We start from the raw sequence: 12,469 nt of genomic DNA, 5'->3' as shown, positions 1-12,469 counted from the left end.
TGGAGAGATCAGTCCCTTACAGTAATCTATGTAACACATTATAGCTAATATCGTAATTTCACATATTGAGACAACATGGTTTTCTTTGGGGTAAAAAGGTGACTTGTGTCATATAGCTAGTAAGAAATTCATCTTCACATGAAAAACCCACAGAAAAAACTTCTGGGTTAACCATTTTTTGGATAGATCCAAATCCCATGTAACAACCACCATCTAATCTAGGGCTTTAAAATAAGCACTTCATTTTGAATTTACTCACTGTGGTGGACACTGGTACTGCTTGTCTCTACCAGGCTGATGTCATACTGGATCGAACTGGCCCTCTGAAGGTGGCCCTTCCTGACAGTAAAGAGGAAAGAAACACACAAATGGAAAATGGGTAAGTGGAAAACCGGAAAGAAAGTTTAAAGTTGAATATGTGGAGGTACATTTTCTTTTCCACAGCTCTCTGAAACTGCCAGAGCTTCCCTAAAACCATGCCCCATTATTTAACAAATCCACCAGGCCAGGTAGGTCATCTGTGGGGACCTCAGACGCTGATGATGCCACTTAGTCTTCCTCCTTTAAGACAGCAGGACTGTTGTATTTTAGTGTAATGTTTTTGTGCTCTTCTTCAAGTGGCTAGCTTTAATTATTAGTTGGGACCCTTATGTGACATGGGGTGGCTTTAGTCAACTATTGAAAAACTCATTTGCACTTTTATAAGGTTTCAGTTCATCAATCTTTTTGGTCATCGAGTCAATTAATATAGGTTCTAATTGTATTCAGGTGTCATGACAGAGTTTTAAAAAACTACTTTTGGGGCTTCCCTGGTGGCACAGTGGTTGAGAGTCCGCCTGCTGATGCAGGGGACACGGGTTCGTGCCCCGGTTCGGGGAGATGCCACGTGCCGCGGAGCGGCTGGGCCCGTGAGCCATGGCCACTGAGGCTGTGCGTCCGGAGCCTGTGCTCTGCAATGGGAGAGGCCACAACAGTGAGAGGCCTGTGTACCGCAAAACAAAAACAAAAACAACTACTTTTAATATTAAATGAGATTTTGGAATGTACACTTCCTTTCAGTTTTTTTCAATAAGTCAGTGCCTAAAATATTACCTTACATTAATAAAAATTAATTCAAAACCACTTTTACCATAGCAAAATGAAAGTGTTTTGTAAAAATATACTGATTCTTCCTCATGAAACACAACTGATTCTAGCCAGGAGTTCAGCATTAGTGGGTTATCATTTTGGACCTCATTCAAATATGGCATTAATTACTTATTAAATTTCAAAAGGCCCTCAGCTTAAAGGAATTTCAGAAGTGAAACTGCTTGGTTGCAGCACATATAATTTTTTAACTTTACAAGACATTTACAAACTGAATCAAAAGTGTTCAAACTCCAAAATCTCACATTTTATATGTTTGGGTTTTTAAAAAAAGTTTTGCCAATCTTATGGGCAAGATAATTGCAGGCTGAATTTGCAGTTTCCTAAGAAGATTGAGCATCTTTTCATGTTTATTTTATGGAATTTTCTTCATCTTTTATAAGTTTTTTTATTTTTCCCATTTGTCTACAGGTTTACTATTTTCTTGATTTGTAGGAGTTCATGATGCATCTATTTTCACATGTTGCAAACATCTTCTCCCACTTTGCAGATAGGCTTTTTTTCAATAGTGTCTTTTGATAACTAGAAGTTTAGTCAAATTTATCTGCCATTTGTTTTACAATTTGTACTTCTTGAATCTTGTTACAGAAATCTATCCCTACCCCCAAGGGCACAAAGATATTCTTTAAATGTTCTTCTGAGAGTTTTCATTTTGCATTTCACATTTAGGTCTTTAATCTACCTGTACTGATTTTGAGGTATGCTTTGAGGCAAAGATCCAACTTTACATTCTTCCATGTGGATAAACAGTAATGCCAAGACTATTTATTGGAAAGTCTGTTATTTCCCCACTGCACTGTAAACCGTTTCTGTTGTACAGTCGACTGGCTGTATCAGAGGGTTCTGTATTCATGGATTCAAACAATCTCAAACCGAAAATATTTGAAAAAGAAAAAAAAGAATACAGAAAGCTCCAAAGAGCAAAACTTGAATTTGCCTAATGCTGACAACTATTTACATAGTATTTATATCATATTTACAACTATTTACCTACCATTTACATTGTATTAGGTGTTCAGAGATGATTTAAAGTATATGGGAGGATATGTGTAGGTTATTTGATCTTTTTAATGTCTGTGGCACCTGAGTTATTATATCTTTACTCATTCCTAATATTATTCATTTGTGCCTTCCCCCCGTTTCTTTGAAAGAGATTTGTCAATATTATTAATCTTTTTATAGAACCAAATTTTGTCTTTGTTGTTCCTCTCTATTACACCTATTGTACATTTATTATCTTAAACTCCTACTCTTTATTTTTACTTCCTTCTAGTTTCCTGGCATTTATTTTGCTATTCTTTTTCTAACTTAGTGAGATGAATGCTTAGCTTATTTATTTCCAGGCTTTCTTCTTTTCTCATATAAGCATTTAGGGCTATAAGTTTTCCTCTGCTGGTTTATTTGCATCTCTCAGATTTGTTATATAGTATTTTCATTACAGTTCCAGTCAAAATATTTCCCAATTTCCATTGTGAGCTCTTTGATCCATGAATTATACAGACATGTATTTCTTAATTCCCAAATGTGAAGGTCTTTGATAGTTATTCTTGTCCGACTTTCCTCTTAATCACACTAAAGACTGAGCATGTGGTACAACATCAAACCTTTGAAATGTGTTGAAAACTGTTTTACTGCCCAGCACAGAATAATATTCATAAATATTCTGTATGAGTTTGTAAAGAATTTTGTACTGTGTTCTAGAATAAGTCTAGATCAAATGTGTTAATTACATTGCTAAAATCTTATAAAGTCTTACTGATTTTTAGCTCCTTTCTTATAAATTTCTGAGACTCATACATTAAAATTTAACTGTGATGGTGGTTTTGCTTATTTCTCCTTTGTATTTCAAAGTTTGATTTATACTTTTTAAGATTTTGCTTATAAGAGCACATACATTTTTAAATTGTTAAATCCTCCCAGTGAACTAAATCTTTTACCATAACAGTTATTTTGTCTGATAGTTATATGACCTTTTTACTCCTAATCTTTTTGTATCCTTATCTGGAAGGATTTAGCATCTAGAATTTAGATTTTAAAATACAGATGTATTATGACAATCTTTGTTTTTTACCTGGAATCTTTAGTACAATTATATTTAAAATAATTACTGATATATTTAGATTTAAATCTACCATGTTATATCATACTTTCTATTTATCCTTTTTTCTCTATTTTTCTTTATGTTTAATCAATTGATCATTTTTTATTCCTTTTTGTCCTTCCTCTAATTTTTAAATTATGTGTTTTGATTTTTTTCTTCAATTGTCACCCTAGACATGTTCATTCCTAATATATCAAGGTCTCACATTAACCTATATATTATCCTCCTCCCATTTAAAAACCTTTAGTATATGTTAATTACAATCCTTTCAACTTATTTGCTATCGCCATCATGTGTTTCTTTTTTAAAATAAATTATTTACTTTTGGCTGCGTTGGGTCTTCGTTGCTGCATGTGGGCTTTCTCTAGTTGCAGCGAGTGGGGGCTACTCTTTGTTGCGGTGCATGGGCTTCTTTCTCATTATGGTGGCTTCTCTTGTTGCAGAGCATGGGCTCTACGGAGCACGGGCTTCAGTAGTTGTGGCATGCAAGCTCAGTAGTTGTGGCTAGTGGGCTATAGAGAGCGGGCTCAGTAGTTGTGGCACACGGGCTTAGTTGCTCCACGGCATGTGAGATCTTCCCAGACCAGGGCTTGAACCAGTGTCCCCCGCATTGGCAGGCGGATTCTTAATCACTGTGCCACCAGAGAAGTCCTGCCATCATGTGTTTTAATTCCTCTTTTCAAAGACATAGTACAGTACTATTATTAAAATCTATACAATATTTGTTTTGATTCATTCACATAATGACTTTCTCTGATCTTTCTTCTTTCTTGCATCTCAATATAACATACAGAATCAATTTCCTTCTGCTTGAAAATATGAGAGGACAAACTCTTACAAGTTTTGCTTATCTAAAAGTATCTTTGGGACTTTTCCTGGTGGCCCAATGGTTGAGAATCTGCCTTCCAATGCAGGGGACGTGGGTTCAATCCCTGGTCCGGGAAGACCCCACCTGCCATGGAGCAACTAAGCCCATGCGCCACAACTACTGAGCCTGCGCTCTAGAGCCTGCGAGCCACAACTACTGAGCCCACGTGCCACAACTACTGAAGCCCGTGTGCCCTAGAGCCTGTGTGCCGCAACTACTGAGCCCATGCACCGCAACTGCTGAAGCCCACACGCTCTAGGGCCCCTGTGCCACAACTACTGAAGCCCATGCGTCTAGAGCCTGTGCTCTGTAACGAGAAGCCACCTCAATGAGAAACCCATGCACCACAACAAAGAATAGCCCCCACTCACCACAACTAGAGAAAGCCCAGGGGCAGCAACAAAGACCCAATGCGGCCAAAAATAAGTAAAATTTAAAAATAAATAAATAAAAGTATCTTCATTTTACCCTCATTCCTGAAAGATGTTTTCAGTGATACAGAAATTTGGGGTTGATGGTTATTTTCAGTGGATACTGAAAATATCATTGCTTGCTCTGTCTTCTGGTTTTGCTTTTCCTACTGAGCAGCCAGCTTTCAGTAAAATTGTTGCATTTTTAAAGATAATCTGTCATTCTTTTTTATTTTTTTTTTATTTTTTTTGCGGTACGCGGGCCTCTCACTGTTGTGGCCTCTCCCATTGCAGAGCACAGGCTCCGGACGCGCAGGCCCAGCGGCCATGGCTCATGGGCCCAGCCGCTCCGCGGCATGTGGGATCTTCCCGGACCAGGGCACGAACCCGTGTCCCCTGCATCGGCAGGTGGACTCTCAACCACTGCGCCACCAGGGAAGCCCCTGTCATTCTTTTGTAACATTTTTGCAGTGCTCTCTTTGAGCATCCTACAGTTTTACTGGGCTGTGCCCATATGTAAACTTATTTTTATCCTGCTTGAAATTTGTTGGACTTCTAGAATCTGTGGTTGACTTTCATCAGTTCTGCAAAGGTCTCAGCCATTACCTTTTCAAATACTGCCTTTGCCCCTTTCTTCTATCATACATTTCTAGGTAATTTCTCTCCGGTCTCCCTTTTTCTTGACTTCTCTTGACCTCTCTATAACATTTTCCATTTCTTTTCCTCTCAGAATTACCTTCTGGGTAATTTCTTATCTATATCTTTCACTTCATTAAATCTTTTATTGTGTCTAGTTTGCTATTAAAAACATATTCTTGGTTAAAACATTTTATTGAACTAAGACATGTATTGGCTTTTAAAAAAATTACAATTATTATATTTTATGCATTACAGTTCTGTTTTGGTCTTTGTCAAATTTGCTTATTTACAAGTCTCTCATTTATTTCTTGGTATATATTAAATATATGTATTTTATATTACGTATCTGAGTCTTCCAAAAAATAAAGATTTTGAATATCTGATTTTACTATCAGTTGTTTCTGTGGGTTCTAACTCATGGTGCTTCTTTTCTTATATGTTTGGTAATCTTGTTGTACTGTGAGATACTTTTTAAGGTAAAGGATGAAAGTGGGTTCTTCAAGAATTAATTTGCATTTGTTTCTGTCAACCACCTGGGGCACCGCCAGCCTGGATTATTCAACATTCCTAGCTTTTTTTCCCTAGACATTCAGACTGCATCAGGATGCAAACCGGATAATATTTGTGATTGGATGTTCCTTTTGTCCTTTCTTGTTCTTATTTACAGTTGACCCTTGAACAATGCAGCAGTTAGGGGTGCTGAGCACCACACAGTTGAAAATCCACATATACCCTTTACAGTTGGCCCTCCATATCTATGATTGCACATCCAGGGATTCAACCAACCATGGATTATGTAGTACTGTAGTATTTATTGAAAAAAATTTGCATATATGTGAACCCATGCAGTTCAAACCTGTGTTGTTCAAGGGTCAACTGTACTTTCATTTTCCTTTTATCTATACTTTCTACCAAAAAGGTATTGTTTAGCCTGTTCATACTAGCAATATTGCTAAATTCTGGCTCAAGCCTGCAGAGTTACTGTGTTCTAGAAGGTCTCCTCTGAAACTCTGTGTCATTAAGCACCTGTGGGGTACAACATACCATGGCACAAACTCAGTGGGTTTGCACAGGAGTTTCATTTTTAGACAATTACAGCAATGTTAAAGCTCTATGGAATAAAAAAAATCTCCCTCTTAACAATTCCCAGTGGAATGAATATTAGATTTCCTAATAAATCCTTTGGTCATTATGTAGGACATGTATTTCTAGCTCTCTACCTTATAGGCATATGGTAGAATTGCATTTCCTGGTACCCCTTGTAATTAAGTAGGACCATGCAGCTCATTCTGGCCAATGAATCATGGCCAGACAGATCATTTCAACTCAAATATGAAACCCATTGGCAGAGCAACCCACAGCATTCAGGATGGTGGCTGCTCCATCAGTTTGAGATTTTAAGTGACTATGATTATAAAAGCCAGTCTGCCAAATGATAATAATTATACGCTATGAATGGGAAATAGTCTTATTTTTTTAAGCCACTAAACTGTTAGGGTTGATAATTACCTAGCCTATCCTGATTGATACTACAAAAGTATTTATTATCTAATCAATAACACATGAAATGCTATATTTCCAACTTGGCACTAGAGTGATTAATGAGGGAATTAGTCAGTTGGTCTTCTCCTTAGCATATTAGACCAACAAAATATTTAGAGGGATAGAATAAAATAATAAATCATTATTCACTCTTTTTCCAAACTTGATTTAAAGTCAAGAGTACACCTAATTCCAAACATGGGTGTTCTGGTTATCTATAACAGTATAACAAATCAACCTGAATTTAGTGGATTAAAACAATTTATCTCTCATGGTTTTCTGTGGGTTGACAGCTGGGCAGTTTTTGCTTGGGATCTCTGTGGTTGCAGTCAACTGGCAGCTAAATCTGGATCAACTAAAGGTTCAACTGAGCTGGATGTCTGAGGTGGCTTATTCAAATGGTGGTAGTTGACACTGGCTGTCGGCTGGGAGATCAGCTGAGGCTGGTTCTCTGTTCTCACAACATGGTAGCTGATTATGTGAAAGAGCAGCGGAAGTATGAGCGACAGGAGATGGAAGCTGCCAGGCCATTTAAAAGCTACGCCCTTAACTAGTACAGCACCATTTCCACAATATTCTGTGGTCAAAGCAGTCTGAATGCCTGCCCAGATTCAAAGATTTAAAGAAATAAACTCTTCCTCTTGATGTAGGAGTGGCAAGGTCACACTGCAGAAGAGCATGTGGGAATGAGAGATATTGTTGTGGCTATCTTTGGGAAATATAATCTGACACAATGAGCTTGTATTTAAATTTTTGTATCTGTAGTAAGATGCTAAAATTATGAGAGATAAAACATATTAGATTGCCTAAATAATATATTTTAGAATAAAATATGTAATACCAATACCACATATTTTAAAAGCACAATCTCCAATTTTTATTTACTCCATGGTGTAAAGTAATTCAGAATTGAGGATTTTATGAAATATAATTTTACATATGTTACTTTTCTTAGAATATAAAGAGATATAAACTGTATCTCTTTTATGACTACCCTCAGCTCCATTTTCTATTTGCACAAATATCTATGATAGCATACAGTGTGCATTTAATAAAAATTAATAATGAGAGTTATGATACCAGATAACTCCTAAATTTAATAAATTCTATATTCACTTATTTTCACAAAAATTCAGAAAAAGCTGAAGACCAAAACTAATCAATGAAAGTAATCTTCAGTGCAAAGCGTTGTTTCATGTGAATAAATTTTCCTTTGGTCTTATGAGTTACTAGTCTTCTCAAATTAATTGCCTGCCAATTCATCTGTCTCTCCAAATTGATTTAAATCTCTATGAAGTTAGGGAACATGTCTATTTTCTTCACTATTATATTCTTTATGCTTATCAGCATAAAATGTCTAGCACATAGTAGGCACTAAATAAAGAGCAGATCCTAGATATTAACTATGTCTTAAATTTATATTTACAGCGTGTTGCATAAATTGTTTCTTTTCTTTCACAAAATCTATTTTAAATAGACCTAGTCCAAATATTTAGGTGTTTTTGGCATGATGACTTTAGTGAATGTGGATCTACCTCACTAGTTTAGAAAAGTCAAGGTAAATAATGATGATGACAGTAACAAAGAATAAATAGAGACTGCTTACGATCCTTTCAAAAATGACTTATTAATTTAATAACAAAAATAAATAAATAATAAAATTTAATAACAGTAACTCTATTAGAGAAATAACTCTAAACAGAAAAACAATCTGGAAAAATAATCTAGAGCTAAAGGGCATATTGATTATTTAGTAGGATAACAACTTTATGCATTACTTTTTCTTTTCAAAACCATGTTTTTATTTTGGTTACCTGCAAAGGAAGTAGAGGGCTCCAATGATAAGAGTTCCTAGAAGAACAGCCAATGCCACGAAAGCTGCAAACAGGTCACTTTTAGTTTGGATGCTGGAGCTTGGGAGAAAAACCTCTTCACAACGAGCTCCTGTATAATTTTCAATGCATCTACAGAATAAAATTTTAGATAAAGAACTGCATTCTCTGTTCCATTAACTAGTATAGAAAGCATAAGGTTTCCAGCTGGTATGAAAAAAAAATAAGACTAATTTTCAGATTTTGAACATAGAATAGGCATGCTTTCCTATAATGCTCACAGAGCTACAGTTATAATAAAACAAATTAGCACGTGCAGTCTAATCTTTGCTATCTTCCTTTTCCAGTTTTCAAATTGTTTAGAAATTCCAGAGAAATTATAGAATATTCAGTCCTTTTATCTTTTAGATTTTCAATATGTAATTATCCACACTTAAGTTTATCTGAAATTTATTTTGTTATTTCTGGTATAGATGTGGTTCTAAGTATATTTTTCCTTGATATTGCTAACTAGTTATTCCAACCCCATTTATTAAATAATCATTCCCTTTCCTACTGTTTAACAGTGGCTCCTTTAATGTATGTCAAACTTGTATAAGTAACAGCATTTCTTTATTCTTCAATGATCTATACATCTAATCTTGGGCTTCTACCATATTGCTTCAATACTGTTGCTTTATAATATGCTTTAGTATCCGGTAGTTCTACTCCTTACCTTATTACTTTCCTTTTCTAGAGATTTTGTGGTATTTTCATTTGCCAGCCAAATATTTTAAAGCCAATTACTTTCAGCTCTTTAAAACGATGTGACCATAGAGAGAACCATAATCTTTGGTAGTATCAGTCAGTTCCTTTATCCCTGTTAATATGTTCAGAGTTTATAAAACTAGAGATTGATATGAACTAATGAGTTTGGCACCAGATCAATTTCATTATTTCATAGTTGCAGTTAAAATAAAGAATAGTATTTTAATATATACTAATGTTTGTTTATAAAGCAACCCATGAAGTTACAGAGTAAACCAGGGGTCCCCAACCTCCGGGCCACGGACCAGTACCGGTCTGCAGCGGGCCAGCAAGTGAAGCTTCATTTGCTGCTCCCCATCGCTCACATTACCGCCTGAACCATCCCCCTTCCCCACCGGCTCCGTGGTAAAACTGTCTTCCATGAAACTGGTCCCTGGTGCCAAAAAGGTTGGGGACCGCTGGAGTAAACTACACTTAGCAATAATTTTGCGTAAAAAAAAAGTGTGTGTATATATATGTGTGTATATATATTCTTTAAGCTAGTATTACCCGAAATAGAAATATCTGTTCTACTAAATTAATTTTCCTCCTCACCTCTTTCCAGTTTAGGGAGTATTTACAAATGTTATCTTCTTTTCTCCCACCCCAGTCTAACAAGGATGCAGTCCTAGAAAGTTACATGCTGAACTGATTACTAACAAAGCTTGGCAACTAACGCAATAGGCTAATAAAGCAGTATACAAATAAATAAGAGAAAAGAATATCAAGTTATAGCACAAGGGATCGATTTTACTTAAGTGAGCATATGAAAGATGTTTTATGAACCTCAAGCCCTACCCATGGTGAGGCAGTGGTGTTATTGGTTACGGCCTCCACTGAGGGGGGAGGGGTGTCAGTTTGAGCAAAGAAGCAGTTTTGATTCTCTCAAACTACTGTAAAGATGGAGCTGAGGAAACATAGAAAGGAAAAGAAAGGACAGAATATGAGTGGCAAGCTGAAATGCAAGTAAAATACTTTATAAAACACAATTACCTAACGTCTAAATAAAAAATACTTATTTTTTCCAAAGATCAAGTCAGTTAAATAAGTATGAGGAGAAAAAAGATTAAATGAAAATAATTTGTTTCTTTCTCCTCTAGCCCCACATCCCACTTCCAAAAAAGGGAATAAATAACGCACAGAGACACACAGACACACACAGGCCTAGAAAGTTAATATAGAGACTACCAAAAAAATCAATACATATGTCATCACAAAATAACCAAAGAAGGAAAGGGGCATTCCACACAGTAAAAAAAAAAAAAAAAGTTCTAAATTTTTCAAAACCAGAATTCAGTAAGTAGTAATTATTTATGACTTCCGAAGGTTTTTAAAGAAAAGATTTAGCCACTGGAAAAGTTACTGTCATCATTTAAAAATAACTCTCAGGTTTTGAAATGATATTAAAATGGGGTTCAGTTTCCATTTGAATATAGCTATAACTCTAAAGAAATAAATTCTGAATTGAAACAGTATAATTCTTCTTTATAAGGAAGATTTCTTTTTTAAAATGCTATAAACTCATTTGTCAAGGCTGTTCAAGTTTAGGTAAGATTGAACTTCAAGGAAAAAGATGACAAACTAGCTGATGTAACTAACCCTATGTGTTTACTTTGAGCCGGAAAGAGTCAAGAGAATGGTATAAATAGAAGCTGAGTGGTCAGATCAGGCTATAAGCAAACAAACAAAAAAGGCATATAAAGGAAAACAATCAACACTACAGTGTTGTTCTGTTGTCTTACAGCAGGGCCAAGCAAACACATGCTCTTGTGGGAAAGTCAAAAGCTGATGGTATCTTTAAATAAAGCAAAGTGAAGAATAAACACTTCTTGTTATTATTTAACTAGTCAAATCAGAATTTAGAGAAAAGCAAAGAAATCTAAATATTATGTTGTTATCTAAGAAGTAGAAATGGCTAACCTAAAATTAATTTTAAAATTTCAGGTATTTATCATACAAAAAAGTAGACACAGCCTACTGATGAGTATGTACAAGGATTCCACTTTTTTTTTTTTTTTTTTTTGCGGTACGCGGGCCTCTCACTGCTGTGGCCTCTCCCGTTGTGGAGCACAGGCTCCGGACACGCAGGCTCAGCGGCCATGGCTCACGGGCCCAGCCGCTCCACGGCATGTGGGATCTTCCCGGACTCGGGCACGAACCCATGTCCCCTGCGTGGGCAGGCGGACTCTCAACCACTGTGCCACCAGGGAAGCCCAAGGATTCCACTTTTAAAGCTCAAGCTCACTTATGAAAATGTTATGACCCAGTTATGACACAAATATCAAACTTTAGGCAAAGTCAGCTCCTTTAAGGATAAATAAGGGTGAATTAAGAAGATTTAGACAGATAACTAAATGGTAGTACTAGATGAAGCAAAACAAAAAGGTGAGGCATTTGTACCACCATTTCATGCAGAACTAAGTAGCCTTCAGTCTTTATGTAACTTTCTTGCTAAATTATTTCCGGACATCACTTCTGCACAGACTGCCAAGTAGCAAACAGTTGTTCCACCTAATGAGGTGAATACCAAGCACTAGGGTCACACACATTCTCCTGGAACTGAAAGATGAATGCTGGAACAGGTACAAATGCTCAACTAGGTGAGAAATTCCAAAACTCAGAATCCAAGTCATATGTGCTGGTTTTCTGGCTGAATACCACCAACAATCTTGTCCTTAAACCCAGAAGCTATGTTTAGTACACTGGACATGAAATAAACTCATTAGCTTCTACAGCATTCCAGGTAAGCTGTAAGAACCAAGTTCTTAATCATGTAAACAAACAGTGCCATTTAGCTTCAAGAAAGAGTATTGGACTATGAGCTAGCAAAAACTGATTTCTTGATCCCACTCTTATGATTGTTGGCTGTGTGACCTTGGGCGGGCCACTCAAACTCTCTAAGACACTGTAAAAATCAAAATGATGCCTGCTTTTGCTATTTCATAGGGCTATCGTCAGAATCAAATAATGTCTAAAAGTGCTTTGAACACTGAAACACACTATGCAAGTGAAACTGAAATTAAAGTACTTAATAAAATGCTCAAGAAAAATTACAGCCAGAAAAAGTTAAGAGCACGGAGATCAATAAATGTGTTATTATTATTAAATATTTTTCAGAAACAATAAACAACTTTATAAGAGTCCA

General features: G+C 36.1%; 1 protein-coding gene across 1 annotated transcript in view; it reads right to left on the bottom strand.

The window, feature by feature from the left end:
* Positions 1–251: 251 nt before the first annotated feature.
* The window catches only part of NRG4 (neuregulin 4), a 64,854-nt gene continuing 52,636 nt past the window's right edge, over positions 252–12,469 (bottom strand). The window contains exons 3-4 of the mRNA XM_065871748.1: positions 8,521–8,670; positions 252–339 (exon numbers count right to left, since the gene is read on the bottom strand). Of these exons, the coding sequence (XP_065727820.1) occupies positions 252–339; positions 8,521–8,670 (238 nt within the window). The remainder of the gene's footprint in view (positions 340–8,520; positions 8,671–12,469) is intronic.

This window comes from Phocoena phocoena, chromosome 2, assembly GCF_963924675.1.
Source record: "Phocoena phocoena chromosome 2, mPhoPho1.1, whole genome shotgun sequence".
Taxonomy (NCBI): domain Eukaryota; kingdom Metazoa; phylum Chordata; class Mammalia; order Artiodactyla; family Phocoenidae; genus Phocoena; species Phocoena phocoena.
The sequence above is the reverse complement of the archived record's forward strand: the minus strand, read 5'-3'. Positions and strand labels throughout refer to the sequence as shown.